The following is a 12387-nucleotide window of genomic DNA, read 5'->3' as shown; positions in this document are numbered from 1 at the left end:
CCCCCTTTTACGACCTATCTGGCCACGGTTTGTGAAGCGAGTCCCCGCAGCTGTTAAAAGGTAGCAACACGGTCGTTCAGCGAATCTGGCTTTCCCCGTGTTGACTTTGCTGGTTCCGAAGGCCGCCAAAGAGGATCACGTGATCCCGGGGTCACAGCGACGGTCGTGAAGTGTGAACCGGTGGCCCAGCGTCTGAATTGTGGCTCCCACCAGCCAGTGTGAAAGAGGATTGCGAGTCCCTCAATCCAGCGACGTTGTGACGTTGAACGGTCATTAAATGAATTGTCGTAGGTTGAGGACTACCTTTGTTTCCATTTGGGGGGGGGAGGGAGGGGGAAGCAAATCCTTCCGGCCTTAAACCCACCAGAAATCAGCCCCTAATCCCCCCCACCCCACCCTAGAAAAACGAAACAACTCTGTGTTGTTACTCCTCATGGGGAAAAAAAAAGTTTAATTTATAATACAGCTCTCAAAAGAAATAGAAATTGTACTGTTTGTGGCAGTGACCTACAAAATAATGGGGAGGAGGGGGATGCATTGTGAAGCCGGACTCTTAAAACCGGAAAGCACGGCGATGCGAGTTGACAATCCTGCACCAACACAACACAACACTGTTCCCCCCCCCCTCCGCCCCATGCAAACAACAAAACTTTGCAAATTGTGTCGTGCCAGGGTATCATTTTTCCTTTCCTTTTTTTCATCCCAGTCTCCGTCGGGGACGATGGATGACTTCAACGAACACTGGAGTCGGTTTTACACAACCTGGGGGGGAGGAGGGGAGGAGGGGAGGATGGACCTCAAAACACCAAGAAACGCAATTGTGTGAACCCAACAACGCCCCCCCCCCTTACTCAAATTTCCTTCCCTTCCACGCTGTAGGAGACAGATCGATGCAGTTTGATCTGCCTAGCTGCAACCGGTGCCTTTTGACAAGAGGATTCAGCCGGTTCGTTACATCTAGTTAGTTGCAAGGAGTGGCTGGCCTCGCCCACCCCGCCCCTCCCAGGAGTCTCCACCCTCTGGGAGGACGAAAAACGGGCCTCCTGGAAATGAGCTCATTCCCAGCCTCCGTTTTCACCGTCCCAGAGGATCGAGGAACGCCTCCGGAGGCTGGGGGAGAGCAAAAAATTTGGTGCCAAACCAGGCACTAGATGGAAGGAGAGCAATATTTGGGGGGGGGGGGGGCTGAGCTCCCTGGAACTCATAAGGTGTCGTAGTCCTCCTCTTCCTCGTGTTTCCGCTTTAAGACGTTGGGCTCGCCGGCGACGCTCTGCGAGGAGACCATGTTGGTGGCGATAAGGATGTTCTTGGAGCCGATCAGGGAGGGGTTGATCAGGACATTCTGGACGGTGGGGGTGGTCGGGGTGGCTGGAGAGAGGAAGAGGGAGAAAGCGAGCGTCAACCACTCCCATTGAGACGTAGGCAGATCCTCGACATACGGCCGCTCGCTTAGCGACGGTTCAAAGTTGCGGCCCACTCAAAACCACTCACCTGATTTTACCGATGTTTGAGAGGTGGGGATCTGGACGGTGAACCTCTGTCCGGTCAGCGAGACGGGCGTGCCGACTTTGGTAGAAACGGACACCGCTTGGGCCGAAGGAGGCCCTGCAAATGCAAACAAGAGGTTGAGGGTTCGAGGCCAAGCAGGTCAGACCGGAACGGCAGCAAAGAAGGGGAGATCTCACCCAGATTTCCCCCCACGCGCCCACTGACAACTGGCAAATGCAGGACTCCAGGTTCCATAAGGCTGAGAAAAGTCCAGGCTCCCACCCCACCCAACCGGCTTGCTAGCTCATGTGCATATTTGTTTTATATAGAACTAGCTTCCTTAGGATTGTTTTATTATTTTATAACTCAGCTAGCCAATAAACCAGCATTGCCCAGGTATTTGTTTATATTGAATATATATTGTTCCTATTTATTAAATAGATTTTATTTAATAAGCATGTTATGCTATTTATGAAATTTCAATTTCTTATGAAATGTAGTATGTTATTTATTAAATAGATTGAATGTATATGATGAAATGTAGATTTTATTTATGTAAGAAGCATTGTATATTTATAAAATGTAGGTTCTTACTCGGTTTATACAATATATGTTACTTCTTAAGTTTAGAATCATTCAGTACGTATTGCTTTTAATTAGACTTAAACGTATTTAAATATACATTATTTAAATCCCCCTGAATTTCATATGTTCACCTGAAACAGAGCGCAAACGGTTGAGGCCTAGTGACCCTGAGGGCACAGATTAAACCCCCAGCGACCTCAGCAGCTCTCAAAGAGAGTGCTAAGATATGATTGCAAAGAAATATGATCCTTCCATCTCCCCATCATCATGCCCGAACGGATGAAGCTCCTTGGATTTGAAGTGAAATGTCTTCAAGGAAAAAGTCCATCTTCTTTTAACGACCCCATAATCCCTCGCGGGGTGGAGTCGGGGCAAATGAATGGAGCTAGCAGAGTGTTTTACTGGCCGGATGCTTTTCCCTGTCGCCAGTGCGGAGTTATATATGGCAGATATATTCTCATTGTGCCCAGAGAAATATCTGCCTCTACCTAGGATCGAACTCACAGCCACCTGATTGTGAGGCAAGAGCTCCGCCCCTAGGCCACCGCACCGCTCTGAGGAAAAAGTCCAGTTGTCTTTTGAAAAAGGACTTTTGAGACAACAATGATTTGGATGACTACGAATCTCCACAGATGTCCTTCCGGGAGCATTTTTGTTTTTATTTTGTAAAATTGGTGGTCCCCTGGTGGTCTCCCATCCCCGTATTAAAAGATGCAACTCTGCTAGCTCGTTTGCGACCAGCTGGGCTTGGCAAGGTGCTGCCACCTGCTGGAGTTCCATGGAATAGCCACTTATAAAGAGAGATTTTGAATAAGGAAGGTGAATGGAGAAAGAAACACCTTGGAAACAGAAGCTATGAGAAGACCCCCCCGCCTCCCCACCCACAAAAACAGAGGGAGGGACAGCTTACCTAGGGTTGGGGTACTAGGCCTGCTGGTGACGGCGCCAACGCTCAACCGGGGTACAGTGATCCTGCCAGCAGCGGACGAGATCTGGTAAAAAAAAAAAAAGCAGAGTCGGTCGAAACGATAGAGCCTACAGGTAGTCCTCAGCTTACAACAGTTCACTTAGTGACAGTTCAAAGGTACAACGGTGCTGAAAAAAGGTGACTTAGGACCATTTTTCACCTTCACCTTTACGGCGGACGGCACGGGGAATCTGAAATCCCTGCTAGAAATGCTTCGAAACTTCCTCCCAGAGGGGAGCAACAGAAACAGACTGTGAAGTGGGTGTGCGGGGTCTCTAACAATGCTTTGGGCGCTAAGCACACAGAGCTTCTGAGCGGGATCCTGAATTGTGAGAAGCCAGATTCCTATAATCTTCTCCGCTGTCCTCACCACTCTCTGTAGGGACTTTCTATCGGAAGCACTGCGGCCACCGAACCAAACAGGGAGGCAGTTTGTTAAAGCGCTCTCCACCATGCCTCTGTAAAAAAAAATGGCCAGGACAGAAGGAGAAAGGAGTGCTCTCCTCATCGGACACAGGAAAGGGCAGATGCTGGTCCACACGCTTCACTAAGGATGACGTGTGGAGAGACCAGTTCAGATTATTAGTTATTTGCCGCCGCCCCCTCCCAGATGCTTAATATGGTGGACCACCTCTACGGCTACATCCTTGATACTGAGTGGAGTATGACCATGCCGGCTCTTTCTAAAATCTATGATGATCTCCTTTGTTTTATTAAACAAAGCTTCCTATAATCTTCTCCACTGTCCTCATCACTCTCTGTAGGGGCTTTCTATCGGAGGCATTGCAGCCACCAAACCAAACAGGGATGCGGTTTGCTAAAACGCTCTCAACTGTGCCTATGTAAAAAGTGACCAGGACAGAAGGAAAAAGGGGTGCTCTCCTCATCCGACGCAAGAAATGCAGACGCTGGTCCGCACACTTCACTAAGGATGACGTGTGGAGAGACCAGTTCAGATTATTAGTTGCCTGCACCCCCAGGTACTTCATACTTAACCACCTCTACAGCTGCATCCTTGATATTGGGTTGGCGTAGGACCATGCCAGCTCTTTCCAAAATCTACAATGATCTGTGGACTTCAACTCCCAGAATTCCCCAGCCAGCAGGCTGGGTCTAAATGTTTAAACGGAGAGATTATCAACAGGGAAACAGGTCCATTTCAAAGCCTCGGTAAAGTTTCCCAACGATGCCGTCGATGGCTCATAATAAGCGAGCCAATGTTTTAATACAAAAACCAGTGATTTATTAATAACGGCTTCCTTCGGCATTATTCATTAGGCAAGATTGATTCGTAGCCGTTCCTTTGCTTTGCTTATCTGCTTCTCAACTTTGCCCCCGTTCTTTTCTTCCCTCAGTCTGTGTCATAAATCACGTTAACCAATAGATACACCCATCTCAAACCAGCTACTGTAATCTGAGATCCAGCTCCGCCGACGGTACGCGTGGAACGTCAACACGGGGGAGTTGACAGCCAGCCTCTTAAGGATATTTTCCACGCCGTCATGGCTAAACAGTATTCATCCGGTTAGCGCGGGAGTCCTCAACCTACGGCCCGCGGGCCGGATACGGCCCACCGGAGCCATTAATCTGGAGCCACAAGGCTATCCCACCCACATTGACCCACCTGCCTGCCAGCCCCCACCTGTCTTCTGGAGGCCAAAAACGGGGGGGCCCGGAGACCTCGGGAGGCCAAAAATGGGTGCGTTTTTGGCCTCCCCATCCTCCAGAGAGAGAGGGAGGGAGCAGAGGGGGGGAGAGACATACACACACACACACACACACACAAACGTCCCTCACTCTCACACATTCAAGACAGCCACATCCCTTCACTAACCCTGCTTTCCACACACACACACCCAGGAGCACAACAAATTAAAAGTTTAATTTGGGTGTATTGTTTAGTGGACTGCTAAATTGGCCATGCCCACCCGGTCACATGACCACCTAGTCATGCCCATCTACCCCCCCCCCGCCTTCCCAACAGTTTGAGGTTTAAAAGAGTTGTTTTTTTTTTATTGAAAAAGTTTTACACAAACAAATTTTCCCCTTTTTTTACCCCCCCACCATATAATGTAAATCACATACAAATGCTGTACCCCCTCCCCTCCCCCGTCTTAAAAAAAATTCTCATTCAAATATTATACCAAATACTATACCCCCCCTCCCCCGTCTTAAAATAGATTTCTCATTCAAATATTGTACCCCCTCACCTCCCAACAATCATAATATAAGTTTCTCTTAAAGTAACAATAGCCCAATAACCCCCATCATCTAAATTAATTAAACATATATAAATCCTAATATAGGTTTCTCTTAAAGTAGCAATATTTCATTACTCCCATCTTCTAGATTAGTTATGCATATATATTTCCCCACCCTCCACCCTAACCCTCCCCCACCTCCCAATCAAACCCACCCCCCTGACTTCCGCTATACACCACTCTAACAGTTCCAAGCATCCCATGTATTATTTACTCTGATCATCTATCAGTCTAAACATTCTTACCTAAAGGCTACATAGTACTTCCTAGTCTGGTATTTATTCTGTATGTAATCAATCCATTTTACCCATTCCTGTGTGTAGTTCTCCTGCTTCTGACCTTTTAAGAAAGCTGAGATTTTTGCCATTTCGGCGAAAAAAGTTTTTAAAAGTTTCAGGACCCCTGGGTTACCTGGATTTCTACCAGCCCACGCAACAGGTGTTGTTGTTTTTTAAAGTAAACGTCCTTACCTTTTTCTGCAGGGACTTTAGCCGGTAATTTGGTGCGGTCAGGCAGTAGCGGTCTGGAGGCAACCTTGGCCCAGAGTAGGGTTTAATCAAAGGCAACGGGGTTTGGTTTTTCTGCCTTGCGATGTCCAGCAAAAACTGCGGGGCACAAGAGACGGTTTCAGCCAAATCGACAAAATCTTCCACCAAGTTTCCTTCCCTGTTGAACGACAGCCCAGGTTCTGGGATCCAACTCAAGCTGGCTTATCTCTGTGGGGAAATCTGAAATTTTTTTACCGCTGGTTCTGCGGGCGTGGCTTGGTGGGTGGGGGAAGCATGTGACTGGGTGGGCGCGGCCAACTATTTTTTTAACTTTTCAAAATATTTTTGCTTTTTTTTAAAGCAAAAAAAAAAAAGGTCGGATTTAATGGCGATCCCGACTTACGACCGTATTGGGCAGGGGTCCATTCTGGTCGTAAGTTGAGGACTGTTTGTAAGCGTGGCAGGTTCATGGGAGCTGAAGACTCTCTTGAGGCCTTCTTGTGAGCTCTGCTTACAGATCCCTCCTTCCCCCAAATAGCCAGGTTCTGGCCTCTTGGCCACCAATCCCTCCAGCAGGAGGGAGGAGGCAGCGTGAGACTCAGACATCAAGGCAACCGGAGAGCTCCGAGGGGGAGGCGGGAATGGAGCTGGCAGAGACAGAGAAAGAGAGAGAGAGTGGCGGAATCTGGCTGTCCATCAGCCCTCAGACGGAGAGTCAACAGCCCCCAGGTCTGGAGGTGGCTGATGAGGAAGAGGAGGAAGAGCTGGCTCCAGTGCCTGATGCACAGAAGGAAGAGGAGAGGAGAACAGTGGAAATCTATGGGCCGGTCCTCGGGACAAAAGAGCTACCACTGCTAGCGAAGCCTCACCCTAGCTCTGGCGATCAAAGGAAGCGGGCAGAGATGAATAGGTGTGGCGGAGAACTAGTCATCTCCCGGCCGGCTGGACTTGTTAGCCTGCGGTGAGAAACTTTTGTGCCGGGCCTGCCTAATTAAAGGAATCTTTGAGTTCACTTCAGAGGGTTGGTCATGTTTGGGGAGCCGGGTCAGAGCCAGCAATTTCCTCCTCCCCCTCCCCAAAATTGGAACCAGGCGAAACGTACGTCTCTGGGTGGTGGGGAAGTGAACGACTGGTCTGTCCGGCACTGAATGGCCAACCTCACATCGTCCGCGTCGACGCTCGATTTCTTGGCGTGGCTGGAGTAAATTTTCGCATCTTCCAGGATAGTCGTCACGTACCCTTTTCAGGAAACAAGGAGCAGGTGAAAAGGGAGAAAGCGGCGTTTAGGCCAGCTGAACCAGCCGGTCCTCTTATCCCGTTGTGTACCGGGCTTAACAGCGGTGAGAGGGATCTTGGAATCTTAGCGGACAACCAACTAAAGATGAGCCATCCGTGCGCGGCGACAGCCAAAAAAGCCAAAGCAATCCTAAATTGCATTAACAGAGGGATACAATCCAGATCAAGGGACATACATTTAAGCAAGTGTTTTAACAGCAGAACCACAGGGATTGGATGAATGGAAGGAATATGAATAGATCTCCCCTATGTGTTGAAATAATATTCGGACTGAGGTTAGAATTGTACATTGAAACACCGAACAATGAAAGAGTGAAGGTAAAGCATTACTATGTATAATTTTGTATGCAATACAATACAATACAATACAATACAATACAATACAATAGTAGAGTTGGAAGGGACCTTGGAGGTCTTCTAGTCCAACCCCTGCCTAGGCAGGAAACCCTATACCGTTGAAGGATGACACTTTATTATATACAGATGTGAAGAGTTAAATAAGGGAAACAGGAATAACAAAGATGGAAGACAGAAAAGAACAACAACGGTGACCTGAATGAAAGTTAGAATAGAAATGGAAACACGGGGGGGAACAACAATATATATATATTTTAAGGTTAAGATATGTGTAATAATAAGAGGGAGGTTCAGAAACGGAACGGCGGGAGTATTAGATTTGTTTAAACAATATGAATTGAAAATGACAATGTAATTTCGTAACTATGAGTAATAATATGTTTATGTGTGCTGAAATGCACGGTACCTAAATGTCACTGTTCACGCACTGATATGTAGAAGCAATATAAAATGAAAAACGTGACCCAAAAAAGATCAAGGGAGATACTAATACCACTGTGTAAAGCCTTAGTAAGGCCACACCTAGAATCCTGCATCCAGTTTTGGTCCCCACACTACAAAAAAGGATGTGGAGACTCTGGAAAGAGTGCAGAGAAGAGCAACCAGGATGATGAGGGGACGGGAGGCTCAAACATACGACGAACGGTTGCAGGAACTGGGCCTGGCTAGTCTTGTGAAGAGAAGGACCAGGGGAGACAGGAGAGCATCTTCCAATATTTGAACTTAAAGGTAAAGGTTCCCCTCGGACATATGTGCTAGTCGTTCCTGACTCTAGGGGGCGGTGCTCATCTCCTTTTCAAAGCCCAAGAGCCAGCGCTGTCCGAAGACGTGTGGTCAAGTGGCCGGCATGACTCAACGCCGAAGGCGCACGGAACGGCGTTCCCTTCCCACCAAAGGTGGCTCCTATTTTTTCTACTTGCATTTTCTACGTGCTTTCGAACTGCTAGGGTGGCAGAAGCTGGGGCAAGTCACGGGAGCTCGCTCCGTTACGCGGCGCTCGGGATTCGAACGGCCGATCTTTCTGATCGACAAGGCAGCACTTACTGTATGCAAATTCCAACATCTGATTTATAACCCGTGGCTCGTACTCTGTAATCCCCGTGTCTTTCAGGATCTGGGCCATCACCTGTGCAAAAAGGAGGACATAAAATCAGGTAACTCCACCCAGCATCAACGGCAACAAGATTTTGGATGAAGCTCCTTTTTCCTAGTGTTTCTTGGCCTCTGAAAAGTAAACCAAGTTTTAAAGCTGGATTTTCTTCCCTACCCCTTTTCTTCTTCCTCCTCCTCCTTTAATGAACCCCGTAATCCCTAACGGGGTGGAGTCTTGAAAAACTAAATGGAGCAGGGTGTTTGAATGGCCCAATGCCTTTCCTGTCGCCGGTGTGGAGTTTTGTTCAGCAGATATATTCTCAACCTCTGCCCAGAGAGAAAAATATCTGCCTCTACCTAGGATCGAACTCACAGCCTCCCGATCGGGAGGAGAGAGCTCCACCCCTAATTTGGATCTCGGTTCCTTTTTTGTGTGGGTCTGTCCAGTTAGGCCAAGTTCCTCGTGGCTCTGACCATGCCTGAAAGCAACTGGCTCTGTTTGAGCAACCTTTGACGATCGTTCGGGCAATGGGAGAGGAATCGGATTCTCTTCTCAAAGGCTGCTCCTGAAAGTCAGTCCTTGGGTCTGTCCATCATTACGTACGGACGCAAACCTTCCCTCGGGTGGCGCTTAGAGAAACCCCGGGGTGCCCAGCAGCCCCTTAGAAAAGAGGGAGGAAGACACCCAAGGAATCACAGAAGGGAAGATCAATGGATGGATGGGGAACAAGGGAAGGAAGGAAGAAAGGGAGATGGATGGAAGGATGGATGGATGGGAGGGAGGTAAGGGAGGAGAAAGAAAGGAAGGAGGTAGAAGGAAAGAAGGAAGAGAGATAGATGGATGGAAGATATAAGGAAGAGAGGAAAGAAGGACCGTAGAAAGAAATAAGGGAAATGGATGGATGGGGAAGGACAGAAGGAAGGAAGAAAGGAGGGAGAAGGAAAGAAGGAAGAGAGATAGATGGATGGAAGATATAAGGAAGATATAAGGAAGAGAGGAAAGAAGGACCGTAGAAGGAAAGAAGGGAGATGGGTGGATGGGGAAGGACAGAAGGAAGAAAGGAAGGAAAGAGGTAAAAGGAAAGAAGAGAGATAGAAGAAAAGGAGAGAGATGGATGGATGGAGGAAGAAAGGAAGGAAGGACTGTAGAAGGAAATAAGGAAGATAGATGGATGGGGAAAGACAGAAGGAAGAAAGGAAAGTGGTAGAAGGAAAGAAGGAAGAGAGATAGATGGATGAAAGATATAAGGAAGAGAGGTAGAAGGAAAGAAGGGGGATGGATGGATGGGGAAGGACAAAAGGAAGGAAGGAGGTAGAAGGAAAGAAGAGAGATAGAAGAAAAAGGAGAGAGATGGATGGAGGAAGAAAGGAAAAGAGGAAAGAATGACCGTAGAAGGATGGATGGATGGATGGATGGATGGATAGAAGATAGAAGAAAGAAAGGAAAGAAGGACTGTAGAAGGAAAGAAGGGAGATGGATGGATGGATGGGGAAGGACAGAAGGAAAGAAGGAGGAGAAATAGAAGAAAAGAAGAGAGAAAGATGGATGGATGGATAGAAGATAGAAGGAAGAAAGGAAAAAAGGATCATAGAAAGAAATAAGGGAGATGGATGGAAGGAGAAAGAAAGAAAGAAAGAAAGAAAGAAAGAAAGAAAAAGAAAGAAAGAAAGAAAGAAAGAAAGAAAGAAAGAAAGAAAGAAAGAAAGAAAGAAAAGAATAGATTGCAGACTAGAGGGATCAATCGGGCGTCCCCTCTTCCTTCCCACTCCCACCGAGCAGGACAGGCAAAGGAGGCCAAGCGAGGCCCCCCTTGCAAGCCGGGGAAGATGCAGCGGGTAGTCCTAGGACTACAAAGCCCATCATCCAGTTGGGAAGAAGCGCCCAGGAGCCAAAACGAGCGAGAGAGAGAGAGAGAGAGAGAGAGAGAGAGAGAGACGGCGCAGCACCCGCGGCTCCTAGAGCTACCAAAGCGGCCGAGCCTCCCCGGGCTTCTCCCCGCTTCCCCCCCGGTCCCCACCTGGGCGTCCTTCGGGGCGCTTTTGGGCGACGCCACCTTGGCCGCCTCCATCGCGGCCCTGAGGTGCCTCCCGAGGGGACGGAAGAGCGCGTGCGCGGACCAGGCCCGCCGCCCCGCCTACCCGCGGAAGCGCCGGCGCAGTGGCGAAACCGAAGCCGCCCATCCCGGAGTTCCGCCTCTCATCTTGCCCTTCCTTTTTTTTTTTTCCCCGTGGGTCTGGGGAATAGTAGGCAAAGGCTGGCCTCCTTTGCAACCGCAGAGAGCGGGGCCGCGTAAAAAAGGTAGATTGCAAGGGGGCGGGGGTGAAAGGGCGTCTCCATGGCAGCCCGCCTCGCTTATGCCAGCCTTTTAGTGCCAGGGACCTTAAAAATGAAAATTAAAAAGAATAACAACAACAAAAAGCTACGTTGCATTGGCCGGGAATCGAACCCGGGCCTCCCGCGTGGCAGGCGAGAATTCTACCACTGAACCACCAATGCGCCGTTGAGAGAGAGAGCCTCTTGCGACACTTCCTATAGATTTTCCTGCTGTGCTTTCCAGCCTAGATTACAAAGGCAATCATTGCAGGCAATCCTCCATTTGCAAGCACAGTAAATTCCACAAAGTCCCACTCCTCCTCAAAGCAGGTGTTAAGTAAGCTTTCCTCCGTTTTACAATCTTTCTGGTCGCAAGGAAGGGAACCTCAGCAGTTGTTCACTTAGTAGCACGGGTTTAATTCATTTGAATGAATGAATGAGCTGAAGTGACCTTGGAGGTCTTCTAGTCCAGCCCCCTGCTCAACATAGGAGAACCTATACAATCGCAGACAAGTGACTGCCCAGTCTCTTCTTAAAACCCTCCGGTGAAGATGTATCCACACCTTCTGTTGGCAAGCAGTTTGACTGGTTAGCGATGGCATATTCATGGTGTATTAAACCATGAATTCTAGCAATAAGGAACTCTCTTACCAACAATCAAGAACTCCCTGAAATTTTGCAGAGAAAATTTTGTTCCAGGGTGGGATTTGGACCAGCAAACAGGGGAGACAGGAGAGCATCTTCCAATATTTGAGGGGCTGCCCCAGAGAGGAGGGGGTCAAGCTATTCTCCAAAGCACCCGAAGGCCAGAAAAGGAAGAATGGATGGAAACTGACCAAGGACAGATTCAACCTGGAAATAAGGGGAAATGTTCTAATAGTGAGAACAATCAACCCAAGGAAGAGAAGTTGCCTTTGGAAGTTGTGGGAGCTTCATCCCTGGAGGCTTTCAAGAAGAGACTGGACTGCCCTCTGTCAGAAAAGGGGTAGGGTCTCCTGCTTGGGCGGGGGGTTGGACTAGATGACCTCCAAGGTCCTTTCCAAGTGTTCATCTGTTAAAATCAGCTCTCGCTGCCGGCCAATTTTATTGCAACCCTTTCCCACGCTTATGCACTCAAACTAGCTTTCCTGAAACTGGCCTAACGGTGATGTGTGGCCCTGCGACAGTGCTCCTGAAATCGTGGCAAGGAATCGGGGTGATTTTTTCATATCTGTGAGGGGGTCCTTATTGCTTTCTGAGTTGGGTTGTTTTCTTGCGCACATTTCCAAACGATTCATTTCTCTCTCTGCCACTTCCATTCCCTGGACCGTGGGTTTGTTCCTCTTGGTGGCAGGGAATCCATTGACAGACAGACGGACGAATGGATGGATGGATGGATAGAGAGATATGAGATAGAAAGATAGATGATAGAGCTGAGATAGATGGATAGATGGATGGAGAGAGAGATGACGGATGGATAGATAGATGGGTGGATGGATGGCTAGATGATAGATGGATGGATAGATGGAGGGATGAAGGGAGAGAGAGAGAGAGATGATG

General features: G+C 48.4%; 1 protein-coding gene across 1 annotated transcript; it reads right to left on the bottom strand.

Moving 5' to 3' along the window:
* Positions 1-419: 419 nt before the first annotated feature.
* Positions 420-10685, bottom strand: LOC309382257 (transcription initiation factor TFIID subunit 9-like). Its single transcript, XM_081933847.1, has 7 exons — positions 10553-10685; positions 8487-8568; positions 6892-7028; positions 5772-5906; positions 2984-3065; positions 1492-1605; positions 420-1368 (listed from the first exon to the last, which is right to left on the bottom strand). The coding sequence occupies exons 1-7, from the start codon at positions 10601-10603 to the stop codon at positions 1202-1204; spliced, it is 768 nt and encodes a 255-aa protein (XP_081789973.1). The 5' UTR covers positions 10604-10685; the 3' UTR covers positions 420-1201.
* Between the last annotated feature and the right edge of the window lie 1702 nt (positions 10686-12387).

Source organism: Natrix helvetica (genome assembly GCF_964273705.1).
Source record: "Natrix helvetica genome assembly, chromosome: Z".
In the NCBI taxonomy this organism is placed as follows: Eukaryota; Metazoa; Chordata; class Lepidosauria; order Squamata; family Natricidae; genus Natrix; species Natrix helvetica.
Note: the sequence above shows the minus strand (reverse complement) of the source record. Positions and strands in the feature narration are given on the sequence as shown.

Bases quoted from the DNA above. Each gene is read 5' to 3' on its own strand.
- LOC309382257 (XM_081933847.1), bottom strand. From the start codon at position 10,603: ATGGAGGCGGCCAAGGTGGCGTCGCCCAAAAGCGCCCCGAAGGACGCC. The intron at 8,569-10,552 runs GTGGGGACCGGG...CTTTTTGCACAG, and splicing joins GCGCCCCGAAGGACGCCCAG to GTGATGGCCCAGATCCTGAA. The intron at 5,907-6,891 runs GTACGTTTCGCC...TGTGCCCCGCAG, and splicing joins CTTCCCCACCACCCAGAGAC to TTTTTGCTGGACATCGCAAG.